Below are 15,793 nucleotides of genomic sequence, written 5' to 3' on the forward strand. Positions count from 1 at the left end.
TATCAAATGGATCCTCCTTAGGAATGTCTTCGCCATTTTCAATGGCTTTTTTCAAATTTATTTCCGCTTCATAAGCAGTTCTAAATCTTCTGGCACGTTGTTGATTCATTTTAGCTCGAGGTGCAACCCCGTCAATAGCCATATAAAACGTCTTTTTTGGTTTTATAATTTGAAATAAATGTTCAATGTAGTTGAAGATCGCAGCATACATCTGATCATCAGTTAACCTGCTTATACTACCATCATTCGAATGGGTACATGTATGCAAAATTGAGTTCATATCGAGATATAAATTGTCAAATTCCTGAATCTGATCAGCCCCAATTAATTGGGAAATTAGGGGCCATCTTTCAGAAATAAATCTAAAAAACTTTGGAATACCTAGATAGATAAGTTAGTACTGAATTTAAACTGGTATTTGAGGAATAAAACTGAACATACCCATGGTGTTGCCAAAATGTTGCTACTTAGTGTCAAGTGTCTTTTCTATAATGCTAAGAATTAGGATCTGTAAATCAAATCTATGAATTCTTTGTGTATATATCTAGCAAATTTGATGAATTAAAACAATGTACAAATCTGTAGAAAAGAATGTTTTGCAGTTTCAGGAGTTTAATTAGCCAGCGTAGATCGCCCGAATTTCGAAAGCATTTTTTTCAACGATTTTGTTTTGGTTGGTGAAGTTGGCAAATGCGCACGACCCTACTATGACTTGCCAAAAAAAAAAATTCGTTGTGTCGCAAATTCTTTTCTTGACAAACAGGCATTTTGCAGTCATTTTATAATCTTCCAGTTTCAAAATTGCAATCACTTATATACAGAGATAGTATTTACCACATATCTAAGCTTCATCCATAGTTCCATCCAAACACATAATAAAAGAAATAATCAACAAACATCAAACAAAAACCAAAAAACTTCCGATGAAAGAGGTAAGTACCTTTATTACATGTTCCGCTCAATTCTTGCCAAATAATTCATTAAATAGTAATTCTGACTGTTTCCGCACCAATCTAGCTGCTTGTTTGCCTTCAGCCATCACCAAGTTTAGTTCATTCCCCACCGAATTCTTCAATCTAGTATTGGCATCCGAATCCAACAATGCTTTAACCGCCTTCCGTGTCTTTTCCACATAATTACCTCCTATTTCTGCACCACTAGACACAAAAGATTCCATAAAGACCACAAGTTTATTCGATGCACGTGCAGAATGTGTCAACAATCTCTCAGTACCACGCACAACATATTTGTACCCAATAGCACTGTATTCATCAGCTCTTACCCAGCCCTTTATTCCATATTCTTTAACCAATTCCATATAGTTATTTCCATTTTCTCTAAATTTAATCCAACCTAACCTACCATATTTATCCAAATTCCCGATACCTATTCTGCTATATTTATCTAAATTCTCAAATCCAACTTTGCCCCATTCTTCTAAATTATCTCTAGCCTCTTGTCTCATAACTTTAGCATTTTCCCAAGCTTTTGCCACAAGAGGATATAATGTATGATTAGTAGAAATATAAAATTCATTCATCCGAATAGAGAATTCTCTAAAAGATTTCTTGTCCCAAACATTCTTAAAAATCTTATCAGTGGCATCGAAAACACTAATTTCAAACTCCAGACTATATTTAACCCATTTATTAATCTTTTGCTTCTTTTTAGAAAACAGGAAGATATTTCCTGGTATAACTTCTTCTTCATATATTATACTATCCCAAAACTGGTTAACTTTTTCCATGGTGGTCATTGGATGATCAATTACAGGAGCTGGCCAGAGATAACGTACTCCAAAACCAAGTGAAAAAATCCCAATAGTTATTCCAACAAAGTAGTAATAAAGATAATCCGAGTTACAGTCCAAAACATCCTTAACATAATCTATTCCTCTAAGCAAGCAACGTTTCCAATAAGGTAAGACAATTGTAGGTGGTGCTACTGGAGTCGAAGAAGGAGTGGACACTGCGCTCGATTCAAATCCAGGTGAATCTTCGGCCTCAATCTTCAATTCACTCTGGTTCAAGGTTGGATCAATTTCACCTTCGTGTATTTCCTCGGGGTGTTGATCTGCTAGGTAATTATTTAATTGATCCATCTTGACTTTGGCATAATTGGAATAAAATTCATTCGACTTTTGTTTAATTGAATCGTTAAATTTGCTTAAATTTTCATAGAAATTTATTTTTGGGGCAACATTGATGTACTGGTCAGAACCAATACTAATTTGGGATTTGATGTCCGAACTACTGGAGGGAGTAAACTGAGATTCGTCATCTTCGACAATTTCAGCATCAGTAGCAACAGCAGCATCGTCGTCTTCTCTTGACTCGACATAGTCATGAATTTCACTCTCATTTATCTTAACAGTAGCTTTTGACAGCTCCGTTGAAGTGATAAGTTCTGGAACTTGTAGTATGGAATTAGAAACCGAATCGCTAACGTGATTGGTCTTGATTCTGTCACTCAATGATAAGGAATAATCTAAATCTTGGTCAGGAAACCCAGCAGTTGAGGGATCATCTTCATTGTCAGAACAAGAAGAGATTATAGACCAGTCTTCCTCGTGAGGAGATAAAGTTGATTCACCTTGGCCTGACATTAATGTAGTTGATTTAGGCTCCGATTGTGCTCTTAAATATGGATAACCGTTATTAATCAATATATAAACTTAAAGCAAATTGTAATGCTAAATTGTGAAAGAACTAATGGTAACAAAAGGAAACGTTAAGGAAACCTGGTAGGGAAACTCAAAGGCAAAAAAGGGGGGGTTAAGGGCGGCAAAAAAAAAAATTAATGAGGGATTTAGATAAGGACTCAGGTTTTTTTTTGTGTGACAGGTCACGAGCAAACGTTCCTAGTTAGTTACTCATTAGTACAACAATGACAAAGAATGTAAAACTACAATATGTGGTTAATATACACAAAGAACATGATAAATGATAAAAGAAATAATGTAAAGGGAGTGTGGTAGTCAATTAATGAATAGGTGTATTATCCTGTCTTAACTTAAACAAAGTGCAGTCTCGACCCCACAAAAAAAATTTTTATTTTCTTTTTTGCTTGGGACTGATAAGCAATACCAACAATGAATGCAGTTGATATATCTAACGAACCAACTTTTTCAGGTATTTTATGGAGTTCTTTTTTATAGCTAAATAGAAGTGAAATGTTCTTATGTGATGAGAGTGGTTCTTGGCCCTGAAGAATTTTTGGTTAGTTCTGATTCTTGAGTTCGTTGTTTATGACCTACCATAATTACAACATTCAAAATAAAAATAGAATGGTGGAGATAGCTAACAGCATCAGGTCTTTTCATTTTTGAGGTTTTTGATTTTCTATGTCAAAAAGTTAAGTTATGAGTTGAGTTAGATATTCCAAAATTCATAGTCTACCATGAACTCAGATCCTAAATATAATTATCTGTTGCAATTTCAAAAAAATAAATCCGGAATTAATAATCAACAATTGCTCCCCCGTAAAGAAAAGGATTTTCTATCTGTTTTAAGATTGATCTTATTATTAGAAATCACCAAGAATTCGTCAATATGAGCAAACAAGACAAAAATATTTTTTTGTTCTTTTCTTGAGTATCTTTTAAATGTTGTTAGTTTGTTATTTAAACTATCTTGGTTTCCTGCATATAGTTACATATGGAACCTATTTGATGGTTTCTAGTTTCTCACCAATGAGAGGTCTCTTAGATCAATTAGCGTCTAATTCTTTGTTTACGATAAAGTAATTAGAAGACATGAGAACTGCATACAAAGAAATAGACAAAGAGAATGGTTTTTTTCCCTTTATGCTTAGACTCTTCCTTTTGAGAAAAGACCAAGATATTCTATCAAGAATGAAACAACAGGTCTCAGAAACATTATTCTAATAATCGAATTTGGAAAGAATCAGAGCAGTAACAACATTCATGGTTGGAACAAATCAATCAAAACCTATGTTTACCTTTTATTATATTATTCTAAATTTTCTAATAAATTAGGGAAAAAAACTTTGTATAAGTATATCGAAAACATACAATACAGTTATAAGCCCCAAGAAACTAGGAAAAAGAATCTCTATAGATACACTTTAACTTTTATTGAGTTGAGTACAAGAGTAGTTCTATAGGCAAATAATTGATTATAAGTAATGACGAAGTTCCCTTCATTTGAATTTTTTTTGGGCTGATATTTTCTATCAAACTCGTAAAATCTCGTTTGTTCCAAGCATAAACGAGCTGCGTAGTCATGCAGTTCGCTAAAATCCAAACAATGGTTAGTATAGTGCATGACAAAAAAAATAAAGAAAAAAAATAGAAGATCCTCCAATGCACAATGCACAAAAAAAAACAAATTTCGTGATTGAATGTGCGCGAAGTGAAATTATGTTACAATTTAGAGGCACGCTTAATGTAATTGCATGAAAGTTATTGGCAACGGATATCTTACATTCAATAGAACGTGGTTTCTACACTAATGCATATCCAAAGCTTTAGTTTCAACTTAGACCTAACTATCTTAAAGAATTACTGCAAATTGTGATCTTGAATAAACAAATATGGTAAATTAATGGAAAAAAAATTATTTCATTCACTTAATAATACATAGAACGGTTTGCATGACTAATTAATTCTGATTCTTCAATGTTGTTAAGTTTTATAGCCGCTTCTCAAGAACTAACTGCAAAAACACCCTTCATTTAGGATTATCCTTCGTATCCTTCTCTAAATGACTAATTCTATTATTCATTCTGAATAATTCATCTTGCAAAGTTTGAGCATGACTTACTAGATCTTGATATCTGGAGTAGGGAATATATACACCATCTCTAACTTCGGATTCTCCAACAGCTAAATTAGCACTATCTCCTGGGTGCAGCTGCAGTTGCAGTTGCAGTCCTGAGTGAACTGGCTGAGATGGGATGAATCCATTCATGTGTTGGTGCTGTTGAGAAGCATTAAAGAATTGGCTTGGATGCGTAGGAGACGGTATGACAGCTAGTTGGGACGGTGGTGGCAAGGAAAGTACCCTTGTAACTGTCCCTGGTTGAACATGGGATTGTATCGGTAATTGATGTTTGTGAGGGAATGTTACCCCTGGAGAACCAGGATGGTCTGACTGCATTGTTGGTGATATGGGTCTACCACTTAATATCACATTATTCATAGGTGAACCATCCCCTTGAACTACATTGTTCATATGAGGAACATTATTGAGATGTGGGAGATTATTCATATGTGAGATATTATTCATGTGGGATACATTGTTAATATGAGGAACATTATTCATATGGGGTCCACTGTTCATGAATGGAGCACTATTTATTTGCCCTGAATTATTCATCTGGGGGATTGTATATGAATTGTAAATAGGAGGATTGTAATATTGTGACGGATGCATAGGAATAGGCCCAGCAACATGTTGGACTGGTAATGAATGTCCACTGCCGGATGGATAGGAAATATTATTAGGTACTGGTAGTTGATTTGGGGGCTGATGATAATGCGGAAGCTGTGGTTTTCCCTCTTCTTCTCTTGAATGATGGAAAGTAGTTCCTTGGTTTGATAAGTGAATGCTTGACGATTCCCCATTCATCAACGATACCGAAGATGCACCATGTATAGGAGTTATTACTGGCGAAGTCAGTTTGTTGTTTGGTTCTTGAATATAATCTCCTCCACTTCTTGCACTACCGTCAATATCTTTTCCATCAACATATCTACTTGCTTGCCCATCTACTAAATGCCTCTTACCCTTAGATAATGAACCAGAACACGCATTGACCGAATTTTGATGTCTAGTTAATGCGTCGGCTCTTGCAAACCGTCGTGAGCATCTATCACAAGCATATGGCTTCTCACCCATGTGAAGTTTCTCATGCCTTTTCAAATCGTGGATTCGTCTAAATTTTAAATTGCAAACAGCACAGATATGCGGCTTCAAAGAAGAATGGATCAACTCATGACTTACCATATTATGTTTCCTCGTAAATCCTTGTTTACAAATTTTGCAAAAGTACTTTTTGGGTAGACTGGGCTTTGTTGCATCTGAAATGGAAGCTTCTGGAGTGTGTCCAGTTGGAACAGGAGTAGATTCGCAAGAATGAACATTTCCTGATGGTTGACTAGTTTCATTACTAGGTGTACCATCTAACACTGCATATATGGGTGCTATCGGATATCCACTGGTTAGTTGTTGTATTGGTGGTAAAGTTGGACGTGGTGAGGACGAAGGTTCCAATTCTGGACGCGGTTGGGATTGGCTGCTACCTTCAAATATTCGGGAACGATCACCAGGAAGTTCAAACCCCATTTCAATTTGGAATAGAGTATAGTATTTGTGTCAATTCAATGTCAATACTGTATGATCAATAAAAATCCGTGGATGGTTTTATAATGACAAAATTATAATCAGTGAAAGGTTTTAGAACCAATGCAAATCTATTGTTTGTTGTTTGTGGTGCAAGGTTTGAATCTTAAAAAACGAAATGAGTGTGATGGTGTATTTTAGAAAATTAATGGACTTGTATTTGCTTATTTATTTGAATTTATGTATAGAAAGTGTGCATTTTTTTTTCTGTCTGCCTCTTTTGCTGTATTAAATTTCTTATGTGAGTAAGTTGATTAAGGTCAGTCGAATTAATATTTTCTACCTAGCATATATTTTTTAATACTTAAAAATTATTTTTAGTGTAGTACAAAAAAAGAAATCATAAAAAATAAAACAGAACAATTTTCATTCGATTTTGTATTATGTTGTCAATGGAGCGCTATGGTGTTATTGCAATTTGATAACGCGATTCAGAGTTCTCCCCTCTCCACAAAGTTTCTTCAAGTTGATACTTGCATATGCTTCAATTAACTTGAAAGAACAAAACAATGTACATGAGGCTAAGTCACAAGGCAAAACAAACGCTATTTTATTCCCAAGATATTCTTAAACACTCTTTTTTTTTTCTTACTTTTCTTGTTCAAGTGGTGTGTGTATGTGAAAGGTAAAATTCATTGCTTGAAAATTTTCGATCACGTCTATTCTAATTAGGCAAACTAGAAATTTTCTTCACTAAAAGTTTGAAGTAACATAGGGTTTTTTTTCATGCGGAGGTTTACTTAGTTTCTCCTACGTGGCGTTGGCAGAGCATTGGCCCAGACAAAAATGCAAACTCTTGCATGACCAGACATAATGATCTTTTTATAAGTGGTGGCCACCATCATGGTGTTACACATCTCTTATCTTTGAAAAATAAAGTTTAAAGCGATGGGGGAAAGAAATCATATACCGGATGAGATTTAGTTCCAACTGAACCATATTTAATTGTATCTTGTGAAATATATGGAGTAGGATAAATCCCACTTAGCTTAATGTTAGTAGATTTAATTTTTAATCCAATAGATATTCTCGTAATCAACGAATTATACTACTTGATTGTTGCAATTCAGGCGAGTATGTGCATAAATTAGTGCAAATGCACTGCTGCCCATCATGTCTCCCCGAACAAAAAAAAATTATTTTGTGTAACGTAAGAAATCACAATTACGAAAATTTGGCTGCGATAAAATACTAACACACAATTGTGTCTCAAACAAACTGAGATCAGAAATTTCTTAGTTCTTAGCCTATGAAATGTCCCAAATTGGTACGCCAAGTATGACACTCCCGATATTTCCCAGCTGATCAATACAAGTGAGATTAAGGTTTTAATGAAATAAGGTTAAACAAACCAAAATAGGGTTTCTTTTACCCAGATTTGAAACTCCCTGAACATACACAAAACCAATTAATTTTCGTGTTTGAGAAGCAACTTTAGCTGGTTATGTTCATCGGGAAGTGATCGTCATAATTGGATAGCTAAGGTATGTTTCTGAGAGTCTACACTTCATTCTTAGAAGTTCGAAGTTAGCGTATTAATTTGGCAATCCATTAAAATGAAGGCTGAAGTTGCTTAAAAATTTAAATATTCGGATGACTGATTGGAAAGAAATTAAAATTAAAAGGATATAACATTGTCTTTAGAAGTCTCCTGTTACGGATTTTGAACTGAAACTATACCGTCCATTTCCTGTGTACGAAAGTGAAGTTTGTTTGTTCTATTTTTTTTTTTTTGAAAAATGAAATAGGTTACTAGTTTAAATAAATAACCGTTCACATACTTCCAAAAGGGGACTTTGAGCTCATTCAAATTTATACGTAAAGGCTATTTGGGCTTACTTTCTGCCTTGGAACTCACCAAAATTTCTTATTCAAAATAACGATTTTCTTAGTGATTAGTTAAAAAGTTAAGAAATTCCAGAACGACCAAACAAATTAAAATGTGTAAACTTTGAGGTTTAATTTATTTTGACGAGAATTAGATTGTAACACAAAATCAAGTGTTTCGATCGTAGTTAACTGGCTTTGACGTTGTTAGGAAGCTAAGTTGCCTTGATTGTAATTGACCCCACAATAATTAGTTTGAACTTGTGGGTATAGTTGCCTGTTTCTTGCAAACAATCGCACCTTGATATGATGCCAGTTTTAATAGCAAGATTCTGATTTCTTTCAACTCAGCAAAACTTCAGTTAAGGAATATCAGAATTGACCAGAAAACCCAATTCATGCATAAAATGAAAAGATTCCAAACCTTTCATTTCTTCAACATCAGTATCTACAAATATCCGAAATTGGGACAATTAATGTGGTGTAATCAACAATAGTGGAGATTCTAAAACTTATTTAATTTTTCGCAGCCAAACGAGAGTATCCAAGACAAGTCTAAGAATAGTACTCTTCTAGACAATACATTGTAGCCCCACTATATATCATGAAATAGCAAACAATTGCAAACAATTGTACACAAGAGAATTAGATACAAGTTGAGATTAAATAATATGTTTTTAAAAACGCAAGACGGCCAGTTCACTTTTCTCATATTATCAGCTTACATTTCCGTCCATGGTTCTAGATTAAGTTGGATGTTATAATTGTTTATTGCGAAAGAAGCATAATGTCCACATTTATTATAATTTTGTGTGTAGAACTTTAATTAGAATAGAAATTCACCTTCTATAGGCATAATACTTACCACTTGCTGTTTTCAAATGTTATAAATATGAAGGTTAGCATTTGACACTTGCCTATTGCTTAGTTATACCGTTGTCTAACATACATGAAATATAACCGAACATTATATTTCTGAATTATATAATTCTTTAAAGACATAACTAGAAAATACTAACATAACAAATTGGTTTATTCAATGCAACGAATACTAATAGAACCACCACGTGACCCATACTGCGTGGGGAGAGGGGGGCGTGGTGACCAGAAAGAATTTTCAATGGGGGCTCGGTGGGGTCTCAAGTTCAAAAGTCTAGTTCATGTTTTACCGAACCCAACACACGTCACACCACGTACACATTAGTCTACACCTACGAATTCTATATTTTTTTTTTATTTTTGCAATACATTTGAATTATTATTAGGGGGGTAACGAAATATTGTCTGGTTTACAAACTGCGTGCGGAGCACAAAACTCCTTCTATTGTATAATCAGTAGTAGTACGCACAGTGGGATGGTGAGTAAAAATATGTAATACATAGAATAACATGATTGCTGAAGGAAGATTAATTGAAGTACAAACAGAAATAGAAATATGTTGAAGAAGCAAGATTGTAGTCCAGATATGCAAGATCTTTCCAAGCGCATTTATCAATTTTACTATAACTGAAGTGGTTACTGGCAAGACTACTTAGCTAGTGAGGGGGGGTCATCAAATTGAAAAATTCTTGAAGCCAGATTATTTTTTAGTGTTGTGTTCATTTCATTTTCTGGTAGTTCCTATATGCAGGCGGATGACACCACTTTGGGGAAACGTTCTATGAATGAGGCTGAGAACAAGTTAATTTAATTTCAATTTATGTTATTGCCTAGGGGAATATCCATGTTAATGCTAATAAAAGTACTAGAAGTAATAGTTACAAAGGATTGTAAACTGGTTGTTATGCATAATAGTATTATTTTAGCGTGCGGTCTTGTTCTCTCCCCCCCCTCTTTGTCTTACTTCCCCGTCAGCAATGAATCAAAAAAAAAAAAGAATTTGTAATCCTGCATCACACAAATCTAACGAGAGACCAGTTTACAAATAGTACATAGACGATTTGTTCAATTTGCACGTGTAGTAATCAGTATCCACTTTTTTTTAGACTTCAACTGTTCTTCAATCAGCCAAATAAAACCAAAGAGTAGTACAAGCTCCACGGAACAAATTTTTGTCTATACCAGACCAGCCCCACGTTATCCAATTTCAAATTTTTGTCTGATTTTTTTCCCTGTGTGTCTGGGAATTTTCTCCCAACATAAAAAGAAAAGTGGAAAAATAAAGTGAAAATACTAAAAAAAAAAAAAGTCTAGAGCGCTAAAAATACTGCTTTTGCTGTCACTTGAATTAAATTTATTTTTGTCTGTCTGGTTTGTCTCAATTTTCTCCCCCCTTATCAATTTTCGCCCGTCATTGTTTTTTCCCTTTTGTGCCTCAATCATCAAAATTTCCCTACGTCCCACATATAGAAATATAATAACTAATAATATCCAGACCCAGTGAATTTTCATATTTCATCACGATACTACCAAGCTTTATTACCAAACAAAAACCTGCTACTATTACCGTGGCCTTAGTGTATAATTAACTACACTTTAACTAGGATACAGCCACTGTAAAATTACGTTAAAGTCTTGTTTTAAAACAGTCAAAATAGGAGAACCTATTACACTACAGAACCATAAGGAAGCTAGCAATAACAGTCTGTTTCTCAAGCTTTACGAACATAAAGAAATTGACACCCTCTTCCAAATGCAAACAATGTCATTGATAACAAACCGAAAGAGGCCCAGAGGTTTTAGTGAGGCATTTGATTCAGCAACTACAAAACCAAAGTCCACTGGAGGTGTAGTGGTCTCCAATACCACCGATATGGACCTGGCTGCTCAACAGGCCAAAACCATACATTTGAACTTTGATCCAACTATATCTGATTCGAATTTATCGTCAAATTCAATTAATACGTCGCCTCCGTTGTATCATGCGTCCCACGTGCAACAGCAACAACAACAGCAACAACATCGATCATTCATAAACAGTGACAGTGATACTGGTTTGAATACCAACTTGCTCTTTGGTAACTCTTATAGAATTTCGCCTTTGACTAGAAGGTATAGCAGTGGTGCTATCAGTAAGCCCAAACAGCATGCTTTTACTAATCCATTTTTGCTGGCGGAAGAAGCTGCCGCGGCAGCAGCGGAAGAGGTGTTTATTGCTGAAGAAGATGAAGATGAGTTGGAAATGGAAGATCATGAACAAAATGTTGACGATGAAGATGACGATGATTTGATAATCTTAGAAGAACGTGATTTGATACCCAAGGCTAAGCGTAACAATAGTGATCCAGTTTTCGATCAAGATGCTTTGGTTGCTTATAACATGTTTAATGTGAACAATCAAGCTCCTACATTTGAAATTGGCAAGAATAACCCAATAAAGAAGCAAAGAACGAGCTCGTTGCCTCAATTACCTCAGGCTAAATGTTTCTATAATAAATTGCCCAACAATTATATTTTGCAGACACCAAAATTGGGTAATATAAAGACTAATGTAATACCCCACCAACTGAACCTTCCACCATGTGATGATGAAAATGGACATTATATAATAAAGATCAACGAACCTTTTGCTAATCGATTCATAATTATAAAGTTATTAGGACAAGGAACTTTTGGTAAAGTTGTCCAATGTTTCGACAAAGTTAATCGTGAACATGTTGCTATTAAGATTATTCGTAATATTCAAAAGTACCGAGATGCTGCCAAGATTGAATTACGTATCTTGTCTACGTTGAAGAAGTTTGACAACAAAAATGCCAACCATTGTATTCACTTACGGGAATGCTTTGATTATAGAGGTCATATTTGTATTGTCACTGACTTGTTGAAGATTTCATTATATGATTTCTTGGAAAATAACAAGTTTATTCCATTTCCAGGAAGTCATATTCAAGCAATTTCAAAGCAATTAATTCGCTCGGTTACCTTCTTACACGACTTGAACTTAATCCATACTGACTTAAAGCCCGAGAATATATTATTGCATGATGATAATTATTCCAAGAAGAATTTATTAACCTCCACCATAATATCAGCTTATATGAAATTGGGCAATTCAAACACAAAGAAAGTACCCAAATACCTGAAGATACTAAAGGACCCCTTAATTCAAGTGATTGATTTTGGAAGTGCTATATTTAATGATGAATATCATTCCCTGATAGTCTCGACCAGGCATTATCGTGCTCCTGAGATTGTCTTGGGTACCGGTTGGTCATTTCCTTGTGATATGTGGTCAATTGGGTGTATTTTGGTTGAGTTGATTATTGGAGAGCCATTATTCAAAACCCATGACAACTTGGAACATTTGGCGATGATTGAGAAGGTGTGTGGTTATAGAATAGACAAGAGCATGGTGAAACTTTCCAAGAAGAAGGAGAATGAGTGTGGATTGGAATATTTCACAAATGAATTTATAGACGATGATGATCGAAGTGAAAACCTGTCTGATGATAGTGAAAATAGTAGTGATGATGACGATGATTTGATTTTAGATCATGAATCAACTTATCAAAATTCGTTGGTGTTAAAGTTCCCGACTAGTTCCACCCCACAAAAGTTTATCAATAGTGTCGAAGAATTATCTCGCATAGATTTATTCATAAGTTCAAGAATTGGACTAGCTATAGATTTTGATTACTCGTTATCGGCGAACTACGAAAAAAATAAAGGTGTTATTAATTTTGGAAATTTCACTTTTTGGTGGTTCTTTATTGATTTGTTGAGGAAATTGTTCATAATAAACCCTGAGGACAGAATCGAAGCTATTGAAGCTTTGAACCATCCTTGGTTTAATTTGGGAATTGAAGACGAAGGTACGTTATAGATTTCCTCACTGGCACGCTCACTTGTAATACAGACAGATGTTTCTTTTTGGTTTGGGTTTTATTGGAGATTAATTTAGTTCTTGTTTTTTTAGGCTACGTTATTAAGTTTTTCAGTTCTTTCGTTTTACTTGTTTTCTTATTTTGAGTTATATTTATACATTTTATTTTTACATTTGTAATTGGTTAAATATCTTTGTTTATATATCTATTGTTGTAATAAACAACAGTTGCTGGAATCATCTAGATTTGGAGTGTGAAGCGTAAGCGGCTCTTTGATGACCATTTAGATGATCCATTAGCCTTTAATACAAGAAGATTAAGACAAATCACAAAGTCTGATCAGTTGGTTATATTTGCCACTAAATTCGTTATATTCAATAGAATCATCATCGTCTTGACCAAGAGCAACACCTTTATTATTCTTTATCCAAATGAGCAAGAAAGTTATAACAAAAACAATCATGTATATCCAAAAATACCAAGGATCGCCATCATTCACTCCAGGCGACAACTGGTCAATTTCTTGCTTCCAAAACTTGATTGCTAAATCATAAACAATTTTGCGTGACTCTGACCCAGGTTGTGGTAATTTAGGTATGGACATTTCTAGTGTCGATCTATTATAGCTATCGAAAGCTAACAACAACAGTCCAATTGTAACGGGAAGCAACATAACTATCCATACTGTGAGTCTTAGCAATTTCAGTGATTGTTGGTAGGAATCAAAGTCAAGTTTACTTGATGGTGGGATAGAGGGAATTAGTAATTTAATTTTCAAAAGATAACCTGCTGGTAAAATCCACCAAACAACCCTAAAACACAAATAAATAAAATCTAAGGTGGCGACCATTAAAGCTGTCCATGAACCACGGGATTTTTCAAATTCTGTTACGAGGCCTAGGTAAAATGGAAATTTAGGTGGACTTGATTGTATGATAACAACTAGGAAATCCACAATCAAATTCACAAGGAAGAACAAAACTAGCATCGATATTTTCGGTTCTTCTTCATCTTCTGCTTCTCGAGTCAATATTCTATCTAGGTGTTCAGAATTGAAAAACACCCCTAAACCAATTGAGAAAAGTGCAAATATAAACCCAACCCAGGTGAAGAACCAAACCTCAATAAGTTCTACGATTCGAAGTAAAATTGAATTTAGAGACGAACAACTAATAATATTTGAAAGATCCAAGCAAAGTTTCTGGAAAATAACAATAGCAATAAACGGAATTAAAATGTAAATCAAAATGATCCAGGAAACCATTGATAATTGACTCACATTCTTGAAATCTTTACCTGTAACTTTCCTGATATACCTAGATAATTTGAATAATAACAATATTCCAATTGCAACTGGCCAATTTAGATCATACTTTTGTTTATAGTACAAGTATGGCAAATTTCCATACTCATTCTCGAATTTAACAGGGACACGAATATTGATAATTCCTTGATTATCAGGAGGAGCAATATAGACACAATAAATACCGGATTCGGGAACTGTAAAGTTCACACCAGCATGCTTATGCCCTTCTTGATCCTTACGGTCTAAAGTGATAAAATCATTCCAAATTTTATCATGATCAATGTTATATGTGTCATATGGTTCTAGCTTAAATTTAATCCTTTCTGTATCAATAATATCCCCATATAATATCTTCTTGTTTGCAGCATATAAATCATAATACAGGTCAGGCGATGGAATATTGGAAAAATTGAATATATATGGAGCCCGGAATATCAATACAGGGAGTTTTAAACTATCAATGAACGACTTATCTTTGATGTCGATAGCGTCAACATATACGTGAATATGTGCCTTCCTAGATTCAGATTGAACCACAGGTCTGCAAACGACTCCATTATTGAAATCAAGAGCGGTGGGACCTATTCCCATACTAAATATAAACAGGGGAAAGTAAACTAAAAAAAAGCAAGAACATTTAGTGTATTTGGTACATTTTGATAGGTTGATTGTTTACTGTTAAAGTAGTTCCAACCTTAAAATCTTTGAGGTTTAAATTTGCTTGGCTAATTTGACCCGGCTATTTTGCAACTAAGGCATTGTGTTTAGCACGACCTTTCTTTTTTTTTGGGAGACCAACACAACTGGAGTTCAGAGTATATACCGTTATGTAAGGTAAGAGTGCTGGTTGTAGATGGCACACCAGTTAGCTGATTACGATTTATCATTTCCATTGTCGCTGGTTGTATGGATATTAGAATGGTTAATTTGGCATCAATCTAAACAAGAAGATTTAAACAGTCATTCAATTTTAGAATAGTTATTATTCTAAGTTGAAAGATAATTTTACCCCGGTAAATGTGTTCCAAGTTATGGGCTTGTGCTCTTAAGAAATTCTGTCATTATCTTTTGAAAAAATCATTTGGTGTGCAGTTTTTTATTTTTTTAATTTATATCTTTAAAACTAAAATCTCTAAGGTGAAAATTTCACTGCAAAAAAAAGAGATATACTGATCAACTTGCTTCGTGCAAATGGAAGAAAGTTTACAGCAAGATCTTTTAATATACCAGATATTCCGAGGCAAAAGCGCACCGCATAACCCCAATGCATCCTGAGGTAAGAACCTGCACAAAATCCCCCCGCATTACTACACAGATGTTGGAAATGTTTCAATAATATTCTTCCAGGGGATTTAGTTAGAACATTTAGTTGCTTGAAGTAGTTGCAGTAACAATTAATCCTACTGCAAGCCATCAAAACAAGTAATGTCATAACCAGAAGAATAGTGTTGAAATAGAGAACCCCATATTCCAACCCTGAACTGGATCTAAATCAGAATCCAAATTGTATATCGTATGCAGACTCGTG

The 15,793-nt window shown here is 34.5% G+C and overlaps 4 protein-coding genes across 4 annotated transcripts; 1 reads left to right on the top strand and 3 right to left on the bottom strand. All coding sequences in view use genetic code 12, as the record gives it.

Annotated features, from left to right (window-relative positions):
* Positions 1–771: 771 nt before the first annotated feature.
* Positions 772–2,746, bottom strand: SPAPADRAFT_61636 (uncharacterized protein; the record flags this gene model as incomplete). The annotated part of the gene is made up of 1 exon (XM_007375780.1): positions 772–2,746. One exon carries the CDS (start codon positions 2,603–2,605, stop codon positions 959–961), a length of 1,647 nt encoding a protein of 548 aa, XP_007375842.1.
* A 1,945-nt stretch (positions 2,747–4,691) lies between these two features.
* Positions 4,692–6,308, bottom strand: OFI1 (Ofi1p; the record flags this gene model as incomplete). Its single annotated transcript, XM_007375781.1, has 1 exon — positions 4,692–6,308. One exon carries the CDS (start codon positions 6,306–6,308, stop codon positions 4,692–4,694), a length of 1,617 nt encoding a protein of 538 aa, XP_007375843.1.
* Positions 6,309–10,834: 4,526 nt separating this feature from the next.
* On the top strand, positions 10,835–12,958 carry KNS1 (serine/threonine protein kinase; the record flags this gene model as incomplete). The annotated part of the gene is made up of 1 exon (XM_007375782.1): positions 10,835–12,958. One exon carries the CDS (start codon positions 10,835–10,837, stop codon positions 12,956–12,958), a length of 2,124 nt encoding a protein of 707 aa, XP_007375844.1.
* On the bottom strand, positions 11,685–14,856 carry SPAPADRAFT_67169 (uncharacterized protein; the record flags this gene model as incomplete). Its single annotated transcript, XM_007375783.1, has 1 exon — positions 11,685–14,856. The coding sequence occupies one exon, from the start codon at positions 14,854–14,856 to the stop codon at positions 13,276–13,278; it is 1,581 nt and encodes a 526-aa protein (XP_007375845.1).
* Positions 14,857–15,793: the final 937 nt, after the last annotated feature.

The sequence above is a fragment of the Spathaspora passalidarum genome (genome assembly GCF_000223485.1).
Source record: "Spathaspora passalidarum NRRL Y-27907 unplaced genomic scaffold SPAPAscaffold_4, whole genome shotgun sequence".
Lineage (NCBI taxonomy): Eukaryota > Fungi > Ascomycota > Pichiomycetes > Serinales > Debaryomycetaceae > Spathaspora > Spathaspora passalidarum.